General features: G+C 50.6%; 2 protein-coding genes and 1 non-coding gene across 5 annotated transcripts; 1 reads left to right on the top strand and 2 right to left on the bottom strand.

The window, feature by feature from the left end:
* Positions 1-850: 850 nt before the first annotated feature.
* On the bottom strand, positions 851-9,086 carry IMP3 (IMP U3 small nucleolar ribonucleoprotein 3). Of its 3 annotated transcripts, none has more exons than XM_016144119.2 (3): positions 8,981-9,086; positions 7,462-7,603; positions 851-2,932 (listed from the first exon to the last, which is right to left on the bottom strand). In XM_016144119.2, the coding sequence occupies exon 3, from the start codon at positions 2,093-2,095 to the stop codon at positions 1,394-1,396; it is 702 nt and encodes a 233-aa protein (XP_015999605.1). In that variant the 5' UTR covers positions 2,096-2,932; positions 7,462-7,603; positions 8,981-9,086; the 3' UTR covers positions 851-1,393. The 3 variants fall into 3 exon arrangements, 2 of the variants coding, with proteins under 2 accessions (XP_015999605.1, XP_015999606.1); XM_016144120.2 differs by lacking the exon at positions 8,981-9,086 and adding an exon at positions 7,889-8,263; XR_004950072.1 differs by lacking the exons at positions 851-2,932; positions 8,981-9,086 and adding exons at positions 6,564-7,348; positions 8,455-8,552.
* LOC118601048 lies at positions 5,069-5,175 on the bottom strand. Its single transcript, XR_004950153.1, has one exon. It is a non-coding gene; the product is annotated as a U6 spliceosomal RNA (small nuclear RNA).
* Positions 9,087-9,628: 542 nt separating the features above from the next.
* On the top strand, positions 9,629-21,004 carry SNX33 (sorting nexin 33). The gene is made up of 2 exons (XM_016144109.2): positions 9,629-11,346; positions 15,992-21,004. The coding sequence occupies exons 1-2, from the start codon at positions 9,876-9,878 to the stop codon at positions 16,243-16,245; spliced, it is 1,725 nt and encodes a 574-aa protein (XP_015999595.1). The 5' UTR covers positions 9,629-9,875; the 3' UTR covers positions 16,246-21,004.
* The last annotated feature ends 5,337 nt before the right edge of the window (positions 21,005-26,341 follow it).

Raw genomic sequence — 26,341 nt, 5'->3', positions numbered from 1 at the left:
GCCTTGGCAGCTCAATGCCTGCTTTCTGCTTACATCTTTGTACAGCATCTTGTCAGGGACCAAGCACATTACCTAGTGCTACTTCTTCTCTGCTGGCTCAAATTCAGGGGCTCTCTGTAAACCCTGCCATACCCCAAGTACCAGCTCTGCCAATGTTGAGTCTCTTAAAGGGAACACAATTCCAGCTCCACCACTTATTGGCTGTACCATCTCTGCCTCAGTTGCCTCATCTGAAGAGAATACAGTAATTGGATTCCCTACTTCACAGGGGTATTAAATGTTTAAGATATGTAATACGCTTAGAATTGTGCCTGACATGTAATAGAAGCATTTGCTATTATTATCCCCAGTGTCACCTTCCCCTCACCTTTTCTTCACCAAATGCTGCCTTCCACCTGGGGAAATGGAGAAGGAACCTGTAAAAGCCGTTCCACTGGTCCTGGTGTTCTATTTATTCTCCTGTTGGAAGACTACTGTTCATTCCAATTCTCTAAGAACATCTAAGTTTCCAGGAACCTCCTGGGCCACTTCTAACCACTAGATGGCCAAACTACAGGGTGATTATTTCCTTAGGCAAGCAAACACTCCAGCCCTCAAAAATGGTATTTCCTGGGGCTGGATTATCAACAGGAAGTCCTGCGGGGAAGAGCTCTGCCAAAACACTCATTTCGAGGAAGGGATTGGTAAACAGATAAATTTGCCCAGCCCTGTACAACACCCTGCAACCTCCACATGCCACCCTTCTTGTAGGCCTCACCCACAGCTGCTGACCCTATTCCTTTTCTTTGGATTCCTGGGCCAAGGAGACCCATAGATGTGATTCTATGTGAGAAAACCAGAAAGGCGAAAATTTGTACTTACAAAGCAGTTGAGCCATTTATTGGCATTATGAAAGCATTCCTTTAAACAAAGAACAGGACTCTGGACATCAAAGTCTCACCCATTTTATGAAAACTTGAGACCAAACTCTCCATCGTCTATACATAGCTTAATAACAATCGGGAGTAAGATTCTGAGTTAAAGAAACTGAACCAAACTTTCTTACAACAAGATAATAAAGGGAAGTGGGGGCAAAGTTCTTACTTTCACACTAGTGTTTCCCGCACAAGATCTAACAATTCCCCAGCGCAGCACAAAATCGCTTCCCATTGTCTCAACACAGTCATTTAATTTTCAATAGTCCATGGACTAATATCATTTTGTGGAAAATGGGGGCGTACCCTTTGGCTTTGTGCGTGGCCTACAGCTGAGGAGCCAAGTTATGAACCGACGATAGGCTGACACACTCTTGGGCAGAGCGTCTTCACAGAACCTCCAGCATTAGGTCTCAGCTTCCACAGCTACAAAATGCAGACCCTTATGCAGCTGTGGCGGGAACGCGATGGGAAACCAGCTAGGCTTCCAGATCGAAGTCATCGCGCTCTTCATTATACTCCAGCACGTGCCGCTTGATCTTGGAAGAGTCGACCCAGGTGACGAAGTCCTCCATGCTGCGCGTGACAAGGAAGGCTGGGTCGGTGACCACGTCGGGGCCCACGCGCACGTGGCCCTGTTCCACGAAGGCCACCGCAGCCTGGAGGTGCTGCGCCATGCGCAGCTTAAGGAGCACGGTGGGCAGGCGGCGGCGGCAGAAAGACGAGGCCGTGACGAAGTCGCAGAGCTCGAGTGAACCACGCGTGGGCACCAGACCAAGGGCATACAGCTTTTCCAGCAGCGCCGCCGAGGCGCGCACGCGAAATGGGTCGCGCTCCGGCAGGTCGCGGAGGCGCCGCGCCAGCTCACGTACAGAACGGCTCAGCTGGTTGTAGCGCGTGTAGTCCTCCCGCCGCTGCAGCCGATAGCGCCGCAATACGCGCAGCTCGTGCAGGTTGTGGTCGGTGACCTCCCAGTTCAGGAAGTCCACCTGCTTCAGTAGCTTCTGCTCATGGAATTTAAGCTTCCGCACCATGATGATGGCTACTAGAGCAGCAGGACCCAAGCCTAAGAAAGCGTTACGGCAGCCGCACGACTTCCGCCTAGGTTCGCGAAGACCGGGCCGCCCTCGGGCCACTGGGCCAATGAAAGAAAGGCTCAAGACCACGCCTCCAGTTTCCATTGATCAGAATGGGGCCACGGCTCCTCACTGAAATTTGCGTTTTTTCTTTTCCGGTTTGCTGAGCGGGCGGGTAGAGGGAGCACTCGAAAGAGGCCAGGGGCGTGGGGAGCGGATCCAGGAGCGTCCCCCCGGTTTTAGCGTTTGCCCCATTTTAAGTTGACAGGAATGTATCCTAGTGCCGTAATTATTTTCTCTCATTCATCCTTCTGCCTTTCAGCGACTCCCAGGAGAATTTGCCCCACTAGAGCTAAAGAATCCAATTGCGGGGAAGAGGGAAGTCGATGCTTGTTTGGGTTTATTGTGCTGACCGTTGGATTCCTCTCACCTTGTCGGGGGCTTCCCGGCGCGGGCCGACCCCGGGGCTGACCTGGTAGTCTCCGCTACTTGCCAGCGTCAGGACGGTCCTTTACCCTGCGGGCGGAGCGGTTTTTCCCTGCCAAGAGTGGCTGGGCTGCAGCGAGTCTGAAATTCCGGCGCGGCTTCCTACACCCACGGATTCCGGATCTATACTGGAACCACTTGGAAATCTCCACTGTTAACAGGAATGCCAGTTGATTCATAAAGTTTGAGAAAGTCGGATAGTAGGTAAAAGTCCTGACCCTTTACGGACGCAAACGTAAATTATACTTACAAAGAATTAGTTTGCCAGGGATTTCTGATCAGTGGGTATTGAGTTAACAAAGTTAATTCTGTTTCAGCTAGTTAATACTTGTAAGTTATATCGGAGTGCAGCGTTGCAGGACCAACCTTTTCATTTGCTCGAGTCTGACGCCATCTAGCTTCTTTGCTGATCGTTTTATTTTTGTATGCTTTTCATTGTATTTTTAAATATGTTTGCTATATGGAAATAATATATGTAACATGTAAGTTATAAAGTATAATTAATAGTTATGAACTCAACAGCCAATTTAAGAAAATGTCACCAGGACTATTTCATCTACCTGTTCCACCGCCCCCCCCCCCCCCACTGCCCCCGCTCCCAGTCAGAAGTAAATTTATCATCTATTCTGAATTTGTTTATTTTAAACTTTTGTTTAAAAGGAAAAATAGTCATTATACATACATCCCTAAATATGCTGAGGACCTTCTTTTTGTTTTTTCTTTCTTTTTTTGTTTGTTTTGCTGAGAACCTTCTTACTCAAAGTGTAGCCTGTGGGCCAGCAGAGAGCTCTCTGGAAATGCAGAATTTCACACCCCACTCCTGACTTGCAAAATCAGAATCTGTATTTAACAAGATCCCCAGGTAATTTGTGTATGCACTGACATTTGAGAAGTGTTGCTTAGGAAAAATTACATCATATGTAGCTGTAGTTGCTTTTTTACTGCTGCATAGTATTCCATTATTTTGCTTTATCCAATTTATTAATCTTTTTTCCTGTTGGATTTTTTTTCGGGGGTGAATTATGACATTTCTTTTGTATTTGTGTACTTAGGGTAACCTAGGTACTCTACTTGTAAATCTGGATTGCTGCTGCTGTTGGATTTTTTTGTAGGAACTTTATTTTAGCAGTGCTGCTATTAACATCCTTGTAGGTCTCCTGTTGCATATGTGCAATGACTTCTCGTATACATCTTGGAGTAGAATTGCCAAGTTGTAAAGTATGTGAATGTTCAACATTAGTAGATATTGCCAAAATTGTTTAACAAAAGGGTTGTTCCACTTTATACTCCTTTGGCAGTGCATGCGATTTCCCTTTGTTCTTTGTTCTTGATTCTTAGTTTTTAAAATTTTTTGCCAATTTGGAGTGTGTGATGGTATTTCACTGTGACTTTAATTTGTATTTCCCCAATGAATAAAGGTTTCATATGTTTCCTCCTCGGTGAAATGTCTTTTCGTGTCTTTTGTCTAATTTACTATTGGATTGCATGGTAAGTAGAATAACGGCCCACCAAATATGTACACCTAGAACCTATGAATATATTGCCTTATGTGACAAAAGGGATTTTGCAGATATGATTAAGGATTTTGAGATGGTGAGATTATCTTGGATTATCTGTATGGGTTCCATGTAATCACAAAGGTCTGTAATAAGTAAAAGAATGAAATAGAAGAGCCAGAGGAGATAGATGGTGAAAGGAGTCTGGAAGATGTGATTGGCGACTCTGAAGATGAAAGGGGGCCAGGAACAGAGGTATGTGGTCAGCTTCTAGGAAGCCAGAAAATGCAAGGAAATGAATTTTTCCCTAGAGTGGATTTTCCAGAAGGAACACAGCCCTGTTGACATCTTGATTTAAGCCCAGTTAAACCCAGTTTGGATTTCTGAACTCTAGTACTGAAAGATAATAAATTTGTGTTGTTTTAAGTCACTAAGTTTGTGGCAATTTGTTATAGCTGCAGTCAAAAACTCTTACAGGTTGCTTTTTTTTCCCCCTAATTTATTTGTAGGGCAGGTCTTACGGAGGTGATATTTTATAGTGGTTTATTAGGGGAAGAGAATTTCAGGAAGAAAAACAGTGCAAACGCCTTAAGACAGGAATGTGCCTAGCATGTCAGGAGTAACAAAGTCATCTTAGCTGAAGCAGAGTGGGCTAGGCAGGGAGGAAAGGGGACTCAGGTAAGAGAAGCTTGTTGGCTTTTGTAAGGACTTTTTACATTGGATGAGATGAGGACACTGCAGGGTTTTGAGCAGAGGATTGACTTCTAACTTAAATTTTACCATTTCTCTTTTTTTTTTTTTTAAAAAAAATTTATTAGTTTTAAGTATACAGTACATTGGTTAGACATTTATATAGTTTATAAAATGATCCCCGATTGCTTTCTCTCCTCTGGCTCTACACTTAGCCATTACATTAACGTTAACTGCATTCTCTGTATCACGCTCCTCATTCCCGTGACCATCTATCAACTACTAATTTGTACCTCTTTAACTCGTCACATCTTTCTTCCAGTCCCCAACTCCCCACTCCTCTACCCATCACCAGATTGTCCTCTCTATGTGTAAGTCTGTTTTTGATTAGTCTGTTCTTTTAGTTAAAAACATGGAACACTTCACAAATGTGTGTGTCATCCTTGTGCAGGGGCCATGCTATTCTTCTTTGTATTCTTCCAATTTTAGTATATGTGCTGCCAAAGCAAGCACTAACTTACATTCTAAAAGGATCATCCGATGCTGTGTTGAGAACAGACTATTAGGAGACAGGTAGAAACAGAGACCATTAGGAAGCTGTTGCAGCCATCTAGGTGAGAAAGATGGTGGCTGGGACCAGGAGAGCAGCAGTGAGATGCTGATGAGAGAGGAGCCCCAGGATGATGAGGAGGGTCAAGGATGGCTCCAGTTTTGAGCATGAGCAACTGGTAAAAAGTATTCATCACCTGAGATAGAGAAAGCTACCAAGTAGAACAGGTTTGGGGGGCAAGATCAGAAATTCCATTTTGGGCATGTTTGGTTGGAGACGTCTATTAGAGATCCCAGGGGAGGAGTCAAGGAGAATGATATGTGAGTTTGGACTTTTAGAGAAAGGGCTGGGCTGGAGATGAAAAAAAAAAAGGGGGTGTTATTGGCAGATGGATGGTGCTTGAAGCCATAAGTCTGGGCGAGGTCATCAAAGGAGTGAACATGGATATAAAAGACAAGAGGACCACAATACTGTAGTTACTCAAGTGTTAAAACTTACTGGAGAGGTGGGAAACCAGGAGATAATTGTCTCCCCAATACAAATGAAGAAAGTATATGTAAGGGGAAGGAGTGACCAGGTTGGTCGAATGCTACTGATAAGTTGAATAAGAAGAGGACTGAGAATAACCATTAAGTCATTGATGACAGCAAGATTTCAGTGGAGTGTGAGGGTGAAAAACTGGCCAGAGAGGTTTAAGACGAGAAAGGGTCTAATTGCAGGCAACTAATATAGATGCCATTTGAGGAGTTCTGCTGCAAAAGTAAGCAGAAAAATGGGGCAGTAGCTGGTGGGAGAAGTGGAGACAAGAATCTGTTTTGTAAAGATGCAGGTCAATTCTTCCCTCAATACCCATATCTTATTGGTTGCCATTCCTGTCTATTCTACCTCCATAAACTCCCATTACTCCTTCCCTGTACCAAGCCCTCATCATTTCTCTTCTGCATTACTATAGTAATAGTCCAATATGTCATGCTGCCACTGGCAGGATCACCCTGGAAAACACTGGCCAAGGTTCTCCTTTGCTGACTCCTTTCCTAAAGAAGAAAAGTTGGATATCTAGATGGGGGGATGGATGCTATTTTCTGTGCAGGAATCAGGGTCCCAGAAGGAAAGAGAACATACTCCAATTACAATGATGTGAAGAGAATTTAACAAAGGAATTTTTCCCAAGGAAAGGGGAGAGTACAGAGAAACCATAAAGGTTAGTGGTTTTCAGGGACTAGTAACCAGGAGCTCTGTTATCCCTAAGCTTGAAGAGGGTCCTTGGAAGGGTAGGAATGGAAGATATGAGTTCTGGAAATGTCTGTGAGGCTGAAGAGTGAGTTTTCCCCAAGAACCTAGAAACAAAGTTAGAAAGTTAGAAAAACCTGAAAGTTAGAAAAACCCACCCAGAACAGCTGTGGAAGTAAATCAAGGTGGTTGGTCTGTAAATGTGTGACTGAAGTGTTTGGCAATCAACCGAAGGCCATCAAGGTGGTGGCTGGGGGACCCTAAAGAGGTTTGGGCTAGACTAGGACCCTGGATGTGTGAGCAGAAATCCCAATTGTATTAAGTGAGCTAATAAAGGCAAAATGTCTACAACAGTGTCTAGCACCAAGAAAGTAGCTGTTATTGTTAAACCCATCTTGGAGAAAGGCTTTATGAACAGAAGAGAGATCACAGAAAAGTGGCATCCCAAAGCAATTGGGGGAAACATTCAGGTTCTGGTCGCAGAGATACTAGGCCAAACTGAGTCCTTAGTATCAAAGCTGCTCCTGTGGAAGAGGACAAGTTCTCCAGGAGGAGGACAGATTTCAAGGTATGAGAGACTTGCCATATCATTCCCTCTTTGCATCTTGGGGGTTCCAGGTTAACTGTATTAACCTTCTGGTAACCATGCTTCCCAAAGAGCAGCCCAAACTATTTTGATCTATGATACAAAAATTCAGGTTTGCCTGACAGATCTACTTCTCTGTGTAAATTAACACCTGGATTTCTGGGGTTTGTAAAAAAGACTTTATTTGCCAGCCCTGCAGAGGGAATTGCATCTATTCACTGCACCAATCAATTTGGGTTTTGGAGCCAGAGGCCTGCAAATCACACCCCTCGAAACAGCCAAGGCTGCTACCTTAGCAGCACTGCCTTGTGCCAGTTAATCTGCAACAAATGGGAAGAGTGAGAATGAGGGGAAGAAAATCCTAGCTAGAGAGGTAAGGAAGGTTCGGGGGCATAGCCAGGAAGGGGAGTACTGGCTGAAGCCTTTGCCTCACCTTCTACATTTCTTCCAGGAAGCGTTGCTTGATTCTTGCTCCACTAGGCTGGGGTAGGTGCCCTCCCAAGCACATTTCGTGGCACGGGTCACACTGGGCAGGGAGCATCTGTCTACTTGTCTGTCTGGACACACCCGAGCTTCTGCAAGGTAAGAACAAAGTCATTCGTTTTTGTAGCCTGGGGGCCTGGTACAGAACAGCTATTGAGTTAATGTTTTCTTGAGAACATGATTGAATAAATCAAAGAGAGACAAAATGGATGAAGTAAGGATCAGAGGGTGGACTGTAAACCCTCCGGGGCAGGAACGAAACTGCCTGGTAGTGCTGTAATCCCTAGTGCCCCCAAGTGCGTGGCAGTCAGTACCCAAAGTGTTTTGGATGGGCTGACCAAGGGTCAAATCCCCCTTGTCTCTTCCTGGAACCTTACCCCGACCATCCCTCTCTTCTCCTTGCTGGTAGCTAAGAGGGAACATCCAGTCCCTGCGCCACACAAAAAGCAAGCCAGAACTGGGTTGTGCTTGTTCCCTGTCGCTAACAGATGTGGGGGCTTGTCTTTCCCCATGAAGGAAGTTTCCCAGGGCAGGGGTGCTCCTGGCTCTGTCTGACTTAGGTGCTAGGACCCGCAGCGGCCAGTATCCCAGGCCTCTTAGGCTTCTTCCGTGTGTGCGCTGCTGGCTCCAGGAGCCCCCTACAGAGAACAATCTCCGGGCGCGCCACCGCCCAGTCCCTCCAGAGCTGGGCGGCGGGGAGGGGGGGCATCTGTAGCTCTCCACCCTTCCTCAACCCCTTTCCCCGTCACGGCTCTGGCGCCGTCCCTGCAGCCCCGAACTTTGCAAACTTTCAGGGTTTTCCTCCACTGGCTTCACAAAAAAGGCAGGAAGGTGACTAGAGCCCAGAAGGCGAGGCAGCTGCAGCGGCTGAAAGGGGGCGGGGAGGCGGAGAAGAGCAGCTCTCAAGCCGCGGGGGCGAGGGGGGGGGTAGGGGGAGAACGACCCAGTAGGCGCCTCTTCCCAGGTTGTCTCCTCCCTCTTCCATCCCGGCTGGGCAAATGAGCGCCACTGCCAGAAGGAAAGAAGTGAAGGAAAGACCAGGCAGCTCTGGCGCCACAGGCTGGGAAGGGCGGAGCCGGTGATCCCTGCCCAGCCAACCCGCCTGCCTGGGGAAGTACTGTGGAGTTTGCCTGTTTTCCCTCCCTCCCTCCTCCCCGCACCTCCCCCCGCCCTCAGGCTGTTCCCTCCTTCTCTGGGACACCACCTCCCAGAATCGCTTTTTTTTGTTTTGTTTTGGAGCTAGCTTCTTGCAGGCGACACGGAAGGGCTGTGAGTGCTGGGGAAGAAGGCGGCCTGGGGGTGCAGCCTGCCACCCACCGCGGGACCTGCCAGCCAGAGCAGAGGACGGCCGGCGGGACGCCATCTGCTCTCTGGAGCTCACTCTGCAAACTCCTGTTGTGTGTGCGCACGCGTGCTGGCGAGGGCAGGGGTCTGTAGGGCCGGCACCGGGTGGCTACGGCTGGGCTTACCTTTGAATAGCGCCTTCGGACTCAGATCAGAGTCAACTTCAGGCTCAGAAACTGCTGAGGAATTAGGCAAACAAAAGAGGCCACTCAGCTGGTGGCCAGAAGTCGCCTGAGCTCCTAGTCCACTCCCTCCTTCCCTGGGGCGGAGGCTGGCCACTTGGTTGGGGAACGGGCGCCAGAGACGGCTGGGGGCCCTCTGCGCTGTGGGGTCGGAGAGTTGGCGGCCTGTTGTGTAAGCCTCAGTCCTTGTTTTCCCGGCCTGCCTTGTTGGGAAGCCGGACACATCCACCCTTGGACTCGATTCAGGAGGCTGCTGCTTTTCTCCTTGCTGCTCTTGGATTTTCTGGATTTTTGAAAACCTAGTGGCCCAGGAGGAAGAGGAGGAGGAGGAGGAAGGAGGAAGGAACAGAGCTTAGGAGAATGTGAGTCTCCCAAGGCCTGAGGAGTCAGAAGAAGCTGGAAGCGAGAGCTGCCGGGGTTCTAAAACGGTGGTTTCCAAGAGATTCTCTTTTGTTTTAGAACGTTGTTCCAGTGGAAAGTGGAATTCTTGCTCTCTCAGAGGTTATTTCTCCGAGTCACTTGACTTTTCTTCTGGGAGTAGGAGGAGGGAGAGACTCCCCCTCTGGCTGCTAAAGGGAGGGAGGAAGACTATGGACATGAGCCTCTCCTGTCTCCAGGCATGTGCTGGGAAACCTGATAGGGCAGTTTCTGGGCCATGGACACAGCTTTGAAGAGAGGGAGGCTGGACAGCATCTCTGTGTGCTGGGATCTGCTTTAGGAGCTGAGAGACTAAGCCGCTGGGGTAAGCCTTGGTTTGCCAGTGCATTCTTGGATATCCTAGCAAGTGCCCCCAGTTCTGGGCAGAACCCTCTCATCTTTCTCTATCACTGGCACAGCCATGGCACTAAAAGGCCGAGCCCTCTATGACTTCCGCAGCGAGAACAAGGAAGAAATCAGCATCCAGCAGGATGAGGACCTGGTCATCTTCAGTGAGACCTCGCTGGATGGCTGGCTGCAGGGCCAGAACAGCCGAGGTGAATCAGGGCTCTTCCCTGCCTCTTATGTGGAGATCATCCGTTCTGTTACCAGTTCCAATCATGCAGACTACTCCAGCAGCCCTGCAGGCTCTCCAGGCACCCAGGTGAACTTTTATGACAGCCCCAATGTGGCCAACCCTTCCAGGAGTGGTGGGGGTAGTGGCTTCCTCTCAAACCAGGGAAGCTTTGAAGAGGATGATGATGATGACTGGGATGACTGGGACGATGGATGCACAGTGGTGGAGGAACAACAGGCTGGTGAGCTGGGTACCAATGGGCACCCCCCACTCAACCTATCTTACCCCGGTGCCTACCCCAGGCAGCACATTGCCTTTCGGCCCAAGCCACTCCTGGAGCGGCAGGACAGCCTGGCATCTGCCAAGCGAGGCAGTGTGGTGGGACGCAACCTCAACCGTTTCTCGTGCTTTGTGCGCTCTGGAGTAGAGGCCTTCATCCTAGGTGATGTGCCCATGATGGCCAAGATTGCTGAGACATACTCCATTGAAATGGGCCCTCGTGGCCCCCAGTGGAAGGCCAACCCTCACCCATTTGCCTGCTCAGTGGAGGACCCCACCAAACAGACCAAATTCAAGGGCATCAAAAGCTACATCTCCTATAAACTGACACCTACCCATGCTAGCTCCCCTGTCTACCGGCGCTACAAGCACTTCGACTGGCTCTATAACCGCCTGCTGCACAAGTTTACTGTCATCTCAGTGCCCCACCTGCCAGAGAAGCAGGCCACAGGCCGCTTCGAGGAGGACTTCATTGAAAAGCGGAAGCGGCGGCTCATCCTCTGGATGGACCACATGACCAGCCACCCTGTGCTGTCCCAGTATGAGGGCTTCCAGCATTTCCTCAGCTGTCTGGATGCCAAGCAGTGGAAGATGGGAAAACGTCGGGCAGAGAAGGACGAGATGGTGGGTGCCAGTTTCCTGCTCACCTTCCAGATCCCCACGGAGTACCAGGACTTGCAGGATGTGGAGGACCGTGTGGATACCTTCAAGGCCTTCAGCAAAAAGATGGATGACAGTGTCCTGCAGCTTAGCACTGTAGCATCCGAGCTGGTGCGCAAGCATGTGGGGGGCTTCCGAAAGGAGTTTCAGAAGCTGGGCAGTGCCTTCCAAGCCATCAGTCATGCTTTCCAGATGGACCCCCCCTTTAGCTCCGAGGCCCTCAACAGCGCCATTTCTCACACAGGCCGTACCTATGAAGCTGTTGGCGAGATGTTCGCAGAGCAGCCCAAGAACGACCTCTTTCAAATGCTCGACATGTTGTCTCTGTACCAGGGCCTGCTCTCCAATTTCCCTGACATTATCCACCTGCAGAAAGGTAAGAGCCAGTGCAGGCTGGAGACCCTAACTGAGTCTGCGCTCTGCTGAATGTGGGGACATGAGCCTGGCCTATACAAAAAAGAGTAGCTCATCTAGTCTTTCTGTCTTATTCATTGATTCAAAAAGTGTGTTGAGTACTTACTATATGTGGCAGGTGTTATTCTAGGTGCAAGGATATTATTGTGGATGGATCTGGTCCCTGGCTGCATGGAGCTTACTGTTTATCTTCTTGTTGTCTGTTCCTTTCTTACCTCATTTTTTTTTGTTGTTTTGTTTTGTTTCTGTCTCATTTTCTCATTTACCAATTATACACTGAGCTCTTCAAGGTATTAGGCTGGGTTCTGGGAACATGGAGATGACGAAGGAGGGCCCAGGCCTTGCCCTTGAGGAGCCCACAGGCTCAGGGGGGACCAAGATAACAACAGCGTGGCCTATCTTCCCACTGCCTGACAAGCTCACCTCCCTTCAGAGCCTGTGTATCCTATCTGTGAGCTCCCAGTCTGTGTGCGGGAGGGTTGCTGTCCCCATTTTGTAGATGAAGAAGCTGATGTCCACTGAAGAGCGATTGCACAGAGAGTCCATGGCCCAGCTGGGACTGCACCTTCCTCCTGCGCCTCCCCAAGGACACATTCATTTTGGCCACCTCCCAAGCTCAGTTTGTGTTTTCAGTTCTCACGGCCCTTTTGTGAGGGAGGGACAGGATAGGCCCCTGTCTGTTACTGTGGGGATGTCAAGGAACTGCCAGGGAAGTGACTCATCCCGGGTCATTGAGGGGCACCGGGCTGGGCCAGGGAAGGAACCAGAGGTCCAGGGGCACAGGGCTCATCTAGCTCCCCTTAGCTCCCCTTCCCCGAGCCTGGCTATCAGGCTCGGGGAAGGGGAGCTGACCTGACCAGGCAGGTGGCTGAGTCCTGGGGATAACAGGGCAGATGTCAAGAGAGAGGTGTGGTCCTCCCTGGGGCTGCTTGGTAACTCAGGAAGAACGTCTAGGGTGTGGGTCTGGCTCCGTGGCCCTTAGGCTCTGAGGTCAGGCCTGGCTTGGTGGGGAGTTTTCCTCTGGGTGGGACCAGGAGTCAGGCCTCTGAACTGAGCCTAGGGGTCAGCAAACACCACCCTTTACCTTGGTTCCCAGGAGAGTCTGGAGTAAACCAGCCCTGTTCTCCTTACCAAGAGCTTAACTTCTAGAACTTCCGTAGCTCCCAGCCTCCTTTCTCCCTTTACTTTCCCCTTTTCCTTTCTGCCCTTTGTTCTCATCTCCACATTCCTCTGCTCCTTCCCTCTTTCAGCTTCAGGAGACAGGAGTTCTAGTCTTGGCTCTGTCCCCAATTTGCTGTATGTCCCTGGGAAGTGCCTTCTGCTCTCTGGGCCTTGTTTCCTGATCTGTAAAATGAGGGAGAGTGGACCCAGTGAGCTCTTAGGCCTTCAAGGTGGGGAGGAATGGGGAGAATCTGGTTAAGGACAGAGTGATGCCTGGGATCTAGCTCTGAGCAATAGGGCAGGGGAGGTGGCTAGCCAGCTGGGGCCCACTGTAGCAGGTGTCTTCCTGCTGGAAGTAGAGCCACGCCCACTGAGGTAGGGCCTGGGAAAGCTGGTTCAACCAGCTCCTTGTATAGCATGTTCCCATGTGGGCAGAGGGAGGGGGAAGAGGGGAAACCAGGACACAGTAATTAAACAGCTGCCCACTGGGGTGGCTGGGGACCCTCACCCAGGCAGAGCTGGGGGCAGGAAGGCAGCCCCATACCCAGAGTTCCCAGGCTTGCACTGAAATGGAGGGAATGAATCCAGACTGGCCTTTCTGACCCTGAGGCAGGGAAACATAGCTAAGAGGGACCATTTCTGACTTTTTACTTGAGGCGGGGAGACCCGCAGACCAGGTAAGAGTAGTGGCCTGCTGGAGGTGACACAGTTGGGACTAGGACTCAGACTTCAGCCTGGTGTAGATGGTAACAACCTCCAAGAGGTGGGGGGAAGACGGATTAAGGTGAGAGCTTTGAGACTATGTCTGGGACACTGAAGCTCTAAAGCTCTAACCCTCTTTTCTTTGTTCCTAGGACCCAGCCTATAGGACAGCTGCTGAGGCAGGAGGCTCCCCTGGGTTCAGCTCTCAGGTTGAATCTTAAGTGGAATGTAGGGAGGATGTTGGACAGGCCTGAGCCATGACTCTCACTCAGCCTGTCTCTGGGGCACGTTAGTGTTGGCTGGTCCAGGCCCCAGATCTGAGTCACAGGGTGGAGAGGTAACAGAGAGCAGGGTGGGGCCTCCGCCTCCTCCTCACCCCCATGGCCTTTGTCCCCCATCCCTGTCTACCTGTCTTTGGATACCTAGCAATTGCAATAGAGTCATTCCTATTATTTGAGCCTTAGTCTCCTTATCAACAAAAGAGGCCTTTCCTTTCTCTAAGGCCATGGATGAGAAAAGCCTTCTTGAGTCAGGTCCATTTGCACTGTACCTTGACTTTCTCAGGCAGGTGGAATCCAGGCTGGTTAATGTCTCCTCTTCCAGTAGGTTCCTTTTGTGGAAGCTTAACTCCAGTTTCATTGTCTTGTTTTCTACTTCTTATTGTCCTTCCTCATTTCTTGGGACCTTTTTAAATCTCTAAGTCCATTGTCTGGGAGCCCCACAAAAATACCTAGCAGGTGACCTGGCCCGAGATCCCTGCACAGAGGTGGTGTCCATCCCCCAACTATAGAGGGATGTCTCTGGGCTAAGCATCCCTCATGTGTGGAGCAGGAAGGAGGTAGGAGGCCCTAGCAAATTCCTTCTTTCATGGCCTCAGTTTCTCTGTACAGTAGTGGTGTGTGTGCGTGGGGTATATGTGTGTGGGGGGAGAGGGGGCCCTCTAGGGCCTCTTCTGCTCTAAAGTCTCTTATTGGGTCTTTATCCCAGGCCTGAGGGTGATTCTGTTTCTGCTGCCCAAGTGTTGGCCATTGGGGTACAACAGGAGGCAGGAGGTAGTTCAAGAAAGGTAACAGAAATACCGAGTGGGCTGGCAGCTGGTGACTGCAGAGTTCATTTGGGTGCTATGTGAGCAGCCCTGGAGACTGTCCAAACTTGAATCTATCTGCCCAAAATGCCAGTATTAGCCAATTAGCTATGCGCTTATCTACTAATCTGGGCGCTGTCACTTTTAAAGGCCTCCAGAGTTATTTCCAGGATATAGTAAATGCTCAATAAATGCGTCTTGAATGCATCTAACAACTTGAGAGTAAAAAGATATATTTCGAAGGCCCTTGAGGACCTTCTTAAAAAATAAGTGGGAAGCATGGATAATGAGCATGTTGTTCATATGTGGCAGAACCTTTTGAAGTGCTCCAGGAGTGTGCTGTCCACCACGCCAGCCCCTCTTGCCCCCTAACTCTTCTTTGCACAGTGGATTTCCTAAAGCTCTGAAGGAATGAGTGCTGGGCAAAGGCAAACTGCCTCCCCTTGTCAGCAACTGCCCTACCACCTTCAGTGCAGCATTAGTCAAGTACCTGTTAATTCAGAACTGAAACCCATTCACCAATTTCTTGTTCATTGGTTCTTCAGATTCACTCAGATTCTTCCAAATTGGATCACCTGCCCAGGTTCATCCCTTGCCCTCTATCTGTCACCTGGTTATTAAAATGGCCTCCTCTGGTCCTCTGGGAGCTAGAATGAGGAGGGGCCAGGGCCTGTCTGTGGAGGGATACACACAAATGAAAACTCCAGGTGGCTTTTGAGGCTCTGTTTTAGACTCAGCAGTGTGATAGGGGCGGGAAATATTCTTCCTGGGAGCACTGCGGGAGGCTCCTGGTGGACCTGATACATAGGGATCCAGCAAGCAGAGAGATAAAAGTTGGAAAGGGCAGGGTGAGCCTGATAAACATGGGGTCAGTGCGTATGGGTGCAGGGGCCAATTCCCAGAGGGCCTCACAGACCAGGCGAATGGGTATGGACCTTAATCTTCAGGCAGAAGAGAGCCAACTAAGGCTTGGAACTATGGTTACCTAGTTTGGCTGCTCTTCAGGTGCTGTGGAGAACCTCTCAGAGACTGGGACTGAGTTGGGCTGCCCTTTGGGGGCCTGTTATAGCTGTCCAGTGCGGTATAGTTTTAGTCAACTCAGTGGAGACTCATCAGGATCAGCTGTAGGCTAGGCTTTGTTCTGGTTGCTAGAGACATTGAGCTCACAGCCCAGAGGAAGGCAGTCAGAGAAACCACAAGGTGGTAAGAGCTGTGGTAGAGGGAAGCCTAGGACACCTGAGAGAATCGAGAGGCACTTAATACAGTAGGTGTGCAGGAGATGCATCCCGGAAGAGGTGATGTCTGAGCTGAATTAGGAGCCAGCGTGAGAGAGGATGAAGCCTATGGTGGGTTGCAACAGCTGCTTCTAGAAATCAGTATAGCTAGCTGAGCTATGATTGGGCAGGTTGTGGGCTGCTGGTAGTACCACAGGTTTGGAGGGAAGATGGTCCGTCTGGTTTAGGATGTGCCAAATGAGGGTTGGGGGACATCTTGGTGGAGACATCCAGTGGCTGGACCCAGGGTCTGGAGATCAGGAGCAAGGCCTGAATTGAGCTAATGAAGGTATTGTCAGCCCTTGAGGGAGCTCATAGAGAGTTTAGGGAGGGAATGGGTAGACAAGAGCCCTAACCTCCCTTGTTCTTCACTTTGTCTGTGCTAGGAGCTTTTGCCAAGGTGAAGGAGAGCCAACGCATGAGTGATGAGGGCCGCATGGTGCAGGATGAGGCAGATGGCATTCGCAGGCGCTGTCGTGTAGTGGGCTTCGCCCTGCAGGCTGAGATGAACCACTTCCACCAGCGCCGCGAGCTTGACTTCAAGCACATGATGCAGAGCTACCTGCGCCAGCAGATCCTCTTCTACCAGCGGGTAGGCCAGCAGCTGGAGAAGACGCTGCGCATGTACGACAACCTCTGACTGGGTGTACCTGGCCCCCAGCTTGCCTTCAGCCTGGTCACTGCAGTGCACCTCTGCTCTCCAGACCTGCTGGTACCAGCAGCAGCTGGGGAGGTCAGGATGGGAGGACTTTGGAAGAGTCACGGGTACCCCTGGGGAACTCCCCCACCCATTAGAGGTGGGGGGACAACAGGGGTGATAATGGGGCCAGGAACCATCCAGGCTGAGGCATAGGCTGCTGGTCAGTCACTTGAGGCCAGGCCAGGGTCTTAGCCTCCTCTTGAGCCTAAAGTGCTCATGCACCCGGCCACCACTCCCTTGTTCACTCAGCAGACACTAGGGTCTGCTATGGCCCCGGGTCACCCAGGGCTGTGACATGCCTGTCTTTAGGGTGTCCCCAGTCGAGGTGGGGATCAGACACAGAAACAGATGGGGGCAATGCAGAATGACCCATGGTAAATAAGGGGTTCCTGGAAGTTCATAGAGGGAACTACTCATTCTACTGGTCAGAGTAAACTCCATGGTGTAGATGACATTTGAGTGGTGTCTTAAAGAACGGCAAAGTGATAAATGGGGGCAGTAGATGGGGAAGACATTCGGAAGAGAGGAACAGCATGGGCAAAGGTGTGGAGGCATGAAAACATCTCTTCCCTCGCCCTTACTTTTCCTAAGCAAGTTTGCTGCCCTACCTCGGTGGGGATTATGGCCTGTGTGACAGAGGAGACGGATCTTCCTTGCTTCCATGTCCCTGTCCCTGCCCCACCCCTGCCCCCTACAGGGGGTGCTGCAGGCCAACTCACTCCTGACTTCTCTCCACCTGCTGAGCCCCCTTTACCCCTTTGTTAGGGGACTGTGCAGCATCTTTTCCCTGGGCTCAAGGTGCTGAGACACCATTAACCCTAGAACCTGGTGGCATTTTCCTGGAGGGGACACTTGAAAGTAGGTACCAGATATTTGAGTTCACCAGCAATAGCTCCCCGCACTCAAGTGGGCTCAGACACCAGGCTTCCATGGTCCTCAGGCCCTGTGAATCCTGGAATCCTTCCTGTTATATAGTGGGAAACCCAGGAGAAAAAAACAGGGGCTGGCCTGCCCACTGCCTAGGGACCCTGGGCCCATCTCTCCATGGCCAGCCTGGGTCTTAGCTGTTACCTATCTCCCACTCATGTTTACATCCTTGAGGGGGCTGTTTGTTCCCCCTAGGCCAGGGTGTGCTTCAGCAGTGGGTCAGAGGGAACTGACAGTTGCCACTGTTAGCATCCCCCAGGAGGTCATGGTCATTCCTGGTTGCTGCTTGACTCTTTTTCCTTTCTTGTTTTCTTGATAAACCTCTTAAAATTAAGATAACAAACACATGACTTTTTGGTTTGGATCCCAGAGGGGATGAGGATGGGGGAAGGATAAAACCCTAACTGTCCTGAAGTTATAGTAGGCACAAAATTTAACCCAAAACCTCAGCAGTCATGGGGGAGTCGTGCTGGTGGGAGGTTCTGGCTTGGGATCTACAGGTGGCCATGGGCCACAGCTGGATCCACATGCTTCCCAGACCTCACTCTTTTTATCTCTCAATTGGTGGAATCCTGCCCAGGGTTTAGCTCTGCTACTCTGTGGTTTAGAGCTAAGGGTTGGATGAAAAAGGTATAAGAGGCTGTGCCGCCAAGACAGCCTAACTGACGGGGAGGCCCCAGTCCAGGGGGGCTGGCTGCTCAAAAACTGTGCTCCACCAGGAAGTCCTGGGTGGCCAGTCCATAGTGGCTTCCTTGTTGGAAACTGGAGGATTCCCAGCCCTGCCCTTGGGGGTGCCCCAGAAGGATGGACAGGAATCTGGTCACACATGGGAAAGAGGAGTGCTGGTGAGACAATGGTGATCTTTTGGGCGCAGTGGGGACTTGATAGAGGGAGGAGTGCTGGCTTCTGGGCATCAGGGGAGGCTTTGGCTGGGCCAGATGGTCAGTAGTTTGGGGCAGTGAGATGAGGTGAGGGGCAGCAAAGGCTCCTCATTCAGGGCAGAGCATCCTCAGAGGAGCTTCTGGAATGGGCCCTTGGCCCTGGGTCAGAATTAGGTCAGATTTGGGACTTTCTGTGGAATTTTCCCCTCCCTGCCCTCCTCCCTCCATTTTCCAACCTCTTGAGGACCTTCCCGCCCTTAACCTCTTCTCAGCTTTGACCTCTAGGTGGTCTTCTGCAGAGGGGAATCTGATCACAGTTGGTGAGGGGAAGAGGCAGGGCCTCATTCTCGAGGTTAGTCTGGATGGGGTGGGAATTCTTTTCATAACCCACATTGCTTGGAAAGTCCCTATTCATGCTTCCTGCCCTGGGAATGTCCTCTTGTGTCTCTTCCTCAAAGGGGACTACCTCCCATGCCTCCCATCCTTATGGTGAGGGAGTTGGCCTGACACTTTTTTCTGGGGAGATTGGACCTAGGAGAAGAACCAGAATGTGAAGTCTTGGAATAGGTCAGGCCTACAGCAGGCATTCTGAGGTCAGCATATGTGGAGGGGACTAACATATCAGCTTCTCTCTGTGGTTTCTTTCTATCTCTGTGCAGGTCAGGGTATTGGGGGAATTTGAGATCTGTCAGGACTGGCTAGAGCCCCTTTCAGCAAGAGATTGAGGAATGGTGTGTGTAGGGGGGTGACCTGTGGTGGCATGGCCTCAGTCACATGTGAAGCACATATTCCAAACTGAGCTGGGCCCAGCTGCCTCCAGTTCCCTCCCTTATTTTGCTCTGAGTGAGACAGAAAACAAGGCCTCTTTGCCCTGGGCAACTACCAGAATCTGAGGGTAGGGGACCAGCCCAGAAAAGGAGCCTGTTTTGTGGCCACATGTGGGGGTTGGGGATGGAAGTGGTCTTTATATCCTGTATCCTGTCACCTTTTAGACACACAAGGGCCATGAACCACTGTGGCATTGCTGGAACAGAGCCAGGCCTGGGAGAGTAAGGTGGTTCCAGGCTCAGCTCACCACCCTCCTCTACCCTGTGGCGCACACAGTCATCCACATATCCATATGGTCACAGACACTGCTGCCCAACACAAAGCAACCACAGCCACACACAGCCACACAACCTGCCCACAGGCACATAAGCCACACCTGACCACATACATGTGTATGTATGGTCACGTGCTTGCACAGTTGCACGCCTAGTGCCACACACAGTCACATTCAGGGCCATGTCCGCACTTAGCCACATCCACACATGTTGTCTTCTGTTGACAGTGTCAATTTCAGCCATGTCATCACTCTCAGCTATATCACAGTTCCATGCACATAGTCATACCCTCACACAACGACACACACATGCGGCTACAAAGTCACGCAGGCACATAGCAAAGGTGTCACACACATTTAGCTGTAACTGAACTGTACCTACACCAGCTCCTGGGGGCGTCAGCTGGGATTATCCATCACCCAACACCACCACATTCAGTTCTTCATTGCACGGATGAGGAACTTGATGAGGTCTAGTGAGGGTGGCAGCTGGCTACACAGCCCAGTATGCTGGGGGATACTTGGAACCAGAGCCCAGCTCCTCATAGGCTCTGTGGTCTGCCTTTGCCCTCCCTGTGCCAGTCCCCAGGTCCAGACTGTCTCAGAAGGCCCTGGCTGAAATCACCAAACAAAGCTTCAGGCATCTCCCATCCCACAAGAACAAGAGCCAGGATGTGGTGGGCAGGGCCTAGCTAGGCCTTGGGCTAGAGGAACATTCCTGTACCATCTCTCCAAGTATGCAAGGACTGGGCCTGCCTTGCCTGTCTGCCTGCTGACTCAGACCTTCAGGAACCAAGGCTCCTTGGCTCACCCTACCCCCAACATGCTTCTCCACCAGTTCAGCTCTGGTACCTCTCTGCTGGCTAGGGCAAAAAGATACGGTGAGCCCTGGCAAAAAGACCACAGGGAACAAAAATTTACCTCCCCAGACATAGCTCAGAAGGGCTGATTGTGAAATGCCTCTCTGGAGTTCAACATAGTTTAATGCAAACCTTTTTTTCCTTTGGTTTTGTTTTATTAGTCAAAGGCCAAAGCAGTCCAGTCTGTTTAAAAAGCAGTATCTCACACAGCTGTGGTCTCCTTGGTCTGCAAAACAGCCCTGTTAGGCATCATTATTTCATTTCATGGACAAGAGACCAAGACTTGGCCAGAGGGAGGATAGGACCTACCTAGGATCACACAGTGAAGCCGAGGTGAGCTGGACTCGTACCCAGCTCTCTGAATTAACTCATTTAGGTCCCAAGGAAGAGGGAGTGGAAGATCTATCTCCATTTCAGAGGTGGGAAAGAATGAGAGGCTAGTGAACCCAGCTGCTGAAATGGGAGGGAGCTTGAGGCCAGGTGGGTCCTGCCAGTGTCCAGGGATGAAGAGTCTGATGACAGCATCACATGGTCCATGGCTGGCAGGCTGGTAGCATCTGAGGTGACTCAGGGTCTTTGTTACAGATGAACATATGAGGAACACCACTTTATTTCTTTATAACCGACCTGAGTTACTCTCTTGCTTTGTCATTCCTCCACAAGGTAGAAAACTTATCTCCAATCAATTTGGGGACCACTTCTTTCCTGAGGGATGTATTTATGTTTTGGGGATGGCATGTTCGAAGACCATAGGCAGGCCCCTGGCACTTTGAATTTTGGAGGCCAAGTCACACACCCTGTCACACAGGAAATTTTGCCTGCATTCCACATTAAAAGTCATTAATATATATCTGTTTGAGTTGGGTTCAGTTTACTGTTTGACAATGTCTTTATCTTATAGATATTTAATTAAACTTTATTAATTTTGATTTTGTCTTTTTTTCTTTCTTTTGCCTTTTCTCTGGTAATCTACCCCCCACCTCCTGCCTCCCCCTCCCTGGTTCCCCCACCCCCATTCCTTTGATCCCCATCCTGAGGCCTCTGAGTCTGGCCCTTTCACTGTTTTGGCACTCAGGGCTCCCTCAATTGCCCTTGTACCTTGCGGGCCTTAAGGAACCTCGAGCGGGTTGGCAGTCCTTTCTGTGGTCTGGGGTCCCCTCTGGGGCTTGTGGGTATCATTCCACATGTCCCACCTCATGCTCAAGCACAAGGAGCTCTGGGGCTGCTTAGAGACACCGTGAAACTCTGTCATCTGAGATCTGGGGTGTCCACCCTTTTCCGGTGAAGGCAGCACTGTGATGGACACTGGGTAGCCAGTATTTCACAACCACCCCATGCACAAGAGATCAGGAAATGGGGCCCAGCAAGGCAGATGGCAACCAAGGCCAATGCGAGATGGTACCCAGGCCTGGGCCGCCTGTCCCGGGAGGTAAATGGTTGATGCCCAAGGTAGGAGTTGGGGGCTGGCTAGAGCCTGGAGCATCTAGAGCCTTTTCTAGGCTGGCCCAAACCTTCTTCTATTGTGGCAGGAGGGCTCTGGGTTGGGGAAGTATGGAGCTCAACTAGAAAGCCCTGCTGCCCCCAGATAGCAAGTCCCCTGGCTCTTTTCCCTCCTCCACCCAGAGGCAGGACCCAAGTGCAAATGCTGCCCTGCACATACATGTTTTAGGGATTTTCCTTAACTGCTCCGTGTTTCCATGTCTCCCATTTATGACAGGAGTCTTAGGTTGGCTGTTAGGGGGGTTATGTGAGTAAAACCTGTCAGCTGGACAGTGTCTGCACATAGCAAGTGCTCAGTAAGGGCATCAGGGATTGTCAGCCTCTGAGCAGAACTTTAGAGCAGCCCTTGGGCTGAGAATATGGGTGAGCCACTCTGTAGGTGAGGAAACTGGGTGAACCCTTCAAGGCCACACAATGGGAAGATGGCAGGGCTGGGCCTGGGATCAGGCTCCGACCACCCCTAGGCCTTCAGCCTTGCCTCACATTGCCACTCTGTCTCTAAAGGAGCGGACTCCTTGGGGCTTCCTGGCTGTTATAGCATTCGTCAGTCCAGGGCAGGAGAGGTCCACTGGGCCACTTGCTATCATATACCATCGCACACAGGATAATATGGCCCAGGAGTTAGGAGATGCAGGCTCACACCTCAGACCTCCCCTGGATGGATTCACTGGAGGACCTCTGGCAGGGTCACTACTCAGTCTCAGTTTCCCCTAACATTACTCAAGTGATAGGTTATCATGATTACACTGGGGCATGAGTTTACGAGTGTGGGCATTGTCATTGTCTCAGGTGTGCTACATCCTAAAAACCACACAGGCCAGCAAGGCAGAGGTGGGCCTGAGTGCACAACAGCTGTTGAATAGCTACTTTGTGCTGGGCATCAGCCCAAGGGCTTCCCACAAATTATCTCATTGCCCCACAACAATCTGAAAGGTGAGAACTATTGCCAACCTCTTCTAGCAGATGGAGGCTTAGAGGCGTTGAGTTACCTGTGCAAGGTCTTGCAGCTTCTTGATGACTGATAGGGCTTAGATCTGCCTGCTCATTGAGCAGTGCCCTTCCTGCTGCACCAAACTGCCTGTCCATGGCTGGCAGGCTGGGCATGCTGGGGGCAGCTGTCCTGCAGGCTGAAAGCTGGAGTGCTGGGAATCAAGAGGAATGAGGAGGTAAGGGGCAGGTGGCGGGTATTGGGTGGGGGCGGCTGTGGCCTTCAAGTCAATGGGTGAAAGTGTAGAGAGCTTAGCCCACAGAGAACACCAAGCAAATATTTATTGAGTGATAGTTTTCTGTAGGGCCTCAGGCAGGGGTGTGGGAGCTGGATCTGGTCCTGCAGGAGGAGGCTAGATGAGTGAGACCAAAGGCAGGGAGTTGGAGTCAGGGACCAGGCTCTGGTCTCTGAGAATAAACTGAGTCAGAAGCCTTCTTGCTCAAGGAGTCAGTATGGGCAGGAGTGAGAGTGGGGAAATCCCGGAGTGGGGCAAGTCTCGTGAGTGCAAGGCCGAGCTGGAGAGGATGGGGTGGGGGTGGGAGCTCTGACCCTGGGGCTTCCATGTAGGGTAAGGTGGGGCAAGCAGAGGTGGGGCGATGGGGTCTGTGCCTGTGCTTGGTATCCCAAAGTGTGGGCATCCACCTGTGTAGTGGCTGAGTACATGTCTGTGTGTACCTATCACTGCACGTATGTCCCTACTGTAGTCGTGTGTTCCCCAGACTGGAAAAGACAGTTCTCACCTCAAAGCTCAGGCACGGCCTTGTTCTCTCACACTCCACATCTCACCCATGAGCAAAGCTTTCTTAGCTCCTCACAATAGATCCCAAATCCGACCCATCTCACCATCTCATTGCTTGGCTCAAGCCACAACCATGCCTGCACGGACTGTAACAGTAGCCTCCAAGCTGTTCTGTCTCCTCTGCTCCTCAACAATCTAACAGGAAAAGATGCAGGGTGATCTTTTAAAACCACATTCTAAATCAAACCATGTCCTCCTCTGCTTTCAATCTCCAGGGCTTCTTGCCATTTGTAGGATAGATTCCAAACTTCTATCACAGACCAGAAGGCTTCTCTCTGATTTCACCTTGGACTCACATAGGCCAAGCATGCTCTCATCCCAGGGCCTTTGCACTTGCTCTCCCTTCTGTCTAAATGTTTTTCCTCCTAGATGTCTGTGTGGTTCACACCTGAGTTAATTTAGGTCTTTGCTTAAATGTCATTTCCTTGTGGAAGTCTTCTCTGACCATCCAATTTAAGGAGCCTTTCTAGGCCCGGTCCCCTGTCCCTGTACCCTGCCTTATTTATCTTCATTTTACTTATTACCTACCAACTGCCAATTATATGCATGTATGTATTTAATTTTTTGTTTTGGAAAGTTTCAAATATACACAACAGTAGAGAAACTAATACAATATAGTGAACCCCCATGTGCCATACCTCAGCTTCAATAATTATCAACCCTGGGCCAATACTTTCTCCCCCACATCTCTCACATCCAGAAAACTCCAGATGTAGCATAATCTCATCTGCAAATACTTCAGTGCAAAGTTAGATTTTAAATGTATCTATTTGTTAGAAGGCAGCCTTCAGAGGAGCTGGTGTTTGTCTGTCTTGCTCACTGCTGTGTTCCTAGAGGCTAGAACAGTGCCTGGCTCAGAGCAGCTGACTCAGGATGTCTGTTCAGTTGGGTCTCAGGTCTCCAGGGAGGGTGTGTGTGAGGCTTCTGGTCTGTACATGCCTGTATGAATAGCTGCATGTGGCAGTCCCAAGAATATATGTGCATGTGCACGTGTGTGCTGCTGCAGCAGCTGGTGACTAAATGCATGCTTCCACCCTGACATCATCCCCGCCCCCTCAGGACCCAGGACTTGCTCTGGGGAGGATTTCTCTCTTTCTCAGCAAGGCATGGGTGTGAAAGGGTGGTAGGGGGTATGCACCAGTCCCTGTCTCACCTTCTGGAGGATTGGGTTTGAGGCCAGGATGGCCTGGAGAGCCCCTCTCTGTTCTTCTCTGGCTAGTGGGAAGCTATGCTGTCCCAGCTGGCAGAGTGGGCAGCCTCCTCCCTCCCTGGCACTGGAGCCCAGTGCAGCTGGGCTGGCATCAGCTGGGTGGGGTGTGGGGTATGTATGTATGAGGGATAGGGCTATCCCATCCTGGCTGACTCCTAAGGCTCCTCGTGTGACCCCTGCGTAGTTGGGACAACCGAGACTACTCAGACTGGGGGCAACTGGGTTCTGGCCCAGGGGCTCAACAATCTCCCCCTTCCCCACCTCACTCCAATTTCTACATCTTAAAGGGGCAGCTCCGGAAGGTGAGCAGTGGTGGAAGAATATGCCTCCAGCCCAGCACCCGGTTATTCCTGAGGGCTACTCCCTATCAGATCTGACCTCTTACAGCTTCTTCCAGCCTGATCCCTAGAGCCCCGTCTGCTCCAGGGCCCAGCCTCCTCATCAGTCAGACTCTGTCCTAACCTCAGCATTCCCCATTCTTTAGGGCACAGCCCAAGCTTTTTCCTCCAAGAAGCCTGGATTTTGGCCCTTCATGAACCTACTCCTCCCACCCTGCCCTCATCTCCAAGGTAGGCCAGATAGTCCCTGCCCATTCCACACCCAACCTCAGGGAGAGTCCTCTGAATCAATGGGGTGGGAGTGGAGGAGGGGAGTTCAGAGCGGGGCTGCCTGCTTTTACCCAGAATTTGACCCCTTGCTACATAACTTCAGTTTCCCTTCCAGGACCCAGCAAAGGAGAATGCCTTGAGGTCCTCTTTTCTGAATGTGGAATAGATGCATTTGGCCTTCCAGGAGGACAGAATATTTGTTTAAGCACCTACTATGTGCCAGGCACTGTGATGGCTATAATTAATTATAACAATAACATCAACTTAGAACATTTGTTAAACACATAAAATATGCTAGACCTATATGCTAGGCAATTCAATAATAACCGTCATTATAACAGCACTAGTCATATGGTCAACATTTACTGAGCATTTACTGTGTGCCTGGTATTGTTCTAAGAGCTTTGCCACAAAATGACCCTTTGAAAAAGAGGTCTTAGTCAGTTGTACTGTTTTGACAGGTCCTAATTCAGGTGGAGAACTGGGAGCTGGGCTGGGGCCTCTGGCTAGCCATGTCCAATGGATGCTGGTAGGGATAGGAAATGGGGCAGAAATGAAGACAGGAGGTGGGGCTCTAGGCAGAAAGCAGGCAGCAAGCTCCCTCAGGCCTAGATCCATACTGTCTGAGGCCAGTTATCCCACCTGATTTAGAATAGGTGGGTGGACTTGTGCAAGTTCATTGGGCAGACAGTAATTATTTCTACTCTCCTTCCTTTGGTTCATGGGTTTTACCCCCAGACTCAGAGGTTCTCAGGGCAGTTCATTGGGCAGAGGTCTAGAATCTTCTTGGGGTTTTTTGGCCCTGCCCCAACTGCCACACCCACAAGGCAACCTCTTACCATGGCTGACTCAGAAGGAGCCCCTCTCTACCTCGCCCTGAGTCACCACCTTCAGGAGCACCCAGGCTCTGCTAGCTTCACTCATCTGCCTGCTTGCTCAACAGTGCTTTAGAACAGGATCCACCTTCCCCAACAAGACCCAACAGAGTCATCCCCTGGCTCCTTTTTCTCTGGTTCTTGAAGGTCTCTGTCCTGGCCAGAATTGCTGGCCCATCCACACTTAACCCAGTGCCTCTCTTGGTGTGGAGAGTCCCACTGCTGAGAGATGTGTGTTTGGCATCTGGAGGGGCTCCAAGCCTCTGGGAGGTGTGCTATGTGGTTG

Source organism: Rousettus aegyptiacus, unplaced genomic scaffold (genome assembly GCF_014176215.1).
Source record: "Rousettus aegyptiacus isolate mRouAeg1 unplaced genomic scaffold, mRouAeg1.p scaffold_m13_p_3, whole genome shotgun sequence".
Taxonomy (NCBI): domain Eukaryota; kingdom Metazoa; phylum Chordata; class Mammalia; order Chiroptera; family Pteropodidae; genus Rousettus; species Rousettus aegyptiacus.
The sequence above is the reverse complement of the archived record's forward strand: the minus strand, read 5'-3'. Positions and strand labels throughout refer to the sequence as shown.

What these genes read in the sequence shown, in the direction of transcription:
- IMP3 (XM_016144119.2), bottom strand. Translation starts at nt 2,095, where the DNA reads ATGGAAACTGGAGGCGTGGTCTTGAGCCTTTCTTTCATTGGCCCAGTG.
- SNX33 (XM_016144109.2), top strand. Translation starts at nt 9,876, where the DNA reads ATGGCACTAAAAGGCCGAGCCCTCTATGACTTCCGCAGCGAGAACAAG. An exon ending in CATTATCCACCTGCAGAAAG is followed by an intron (nt 11,347 to 15,991) that starts GTAAGAGCCAGT and finishes TGTCTGTGCTAG; the next exon opens with GAGCTTTTGCCAAGGTGAAG.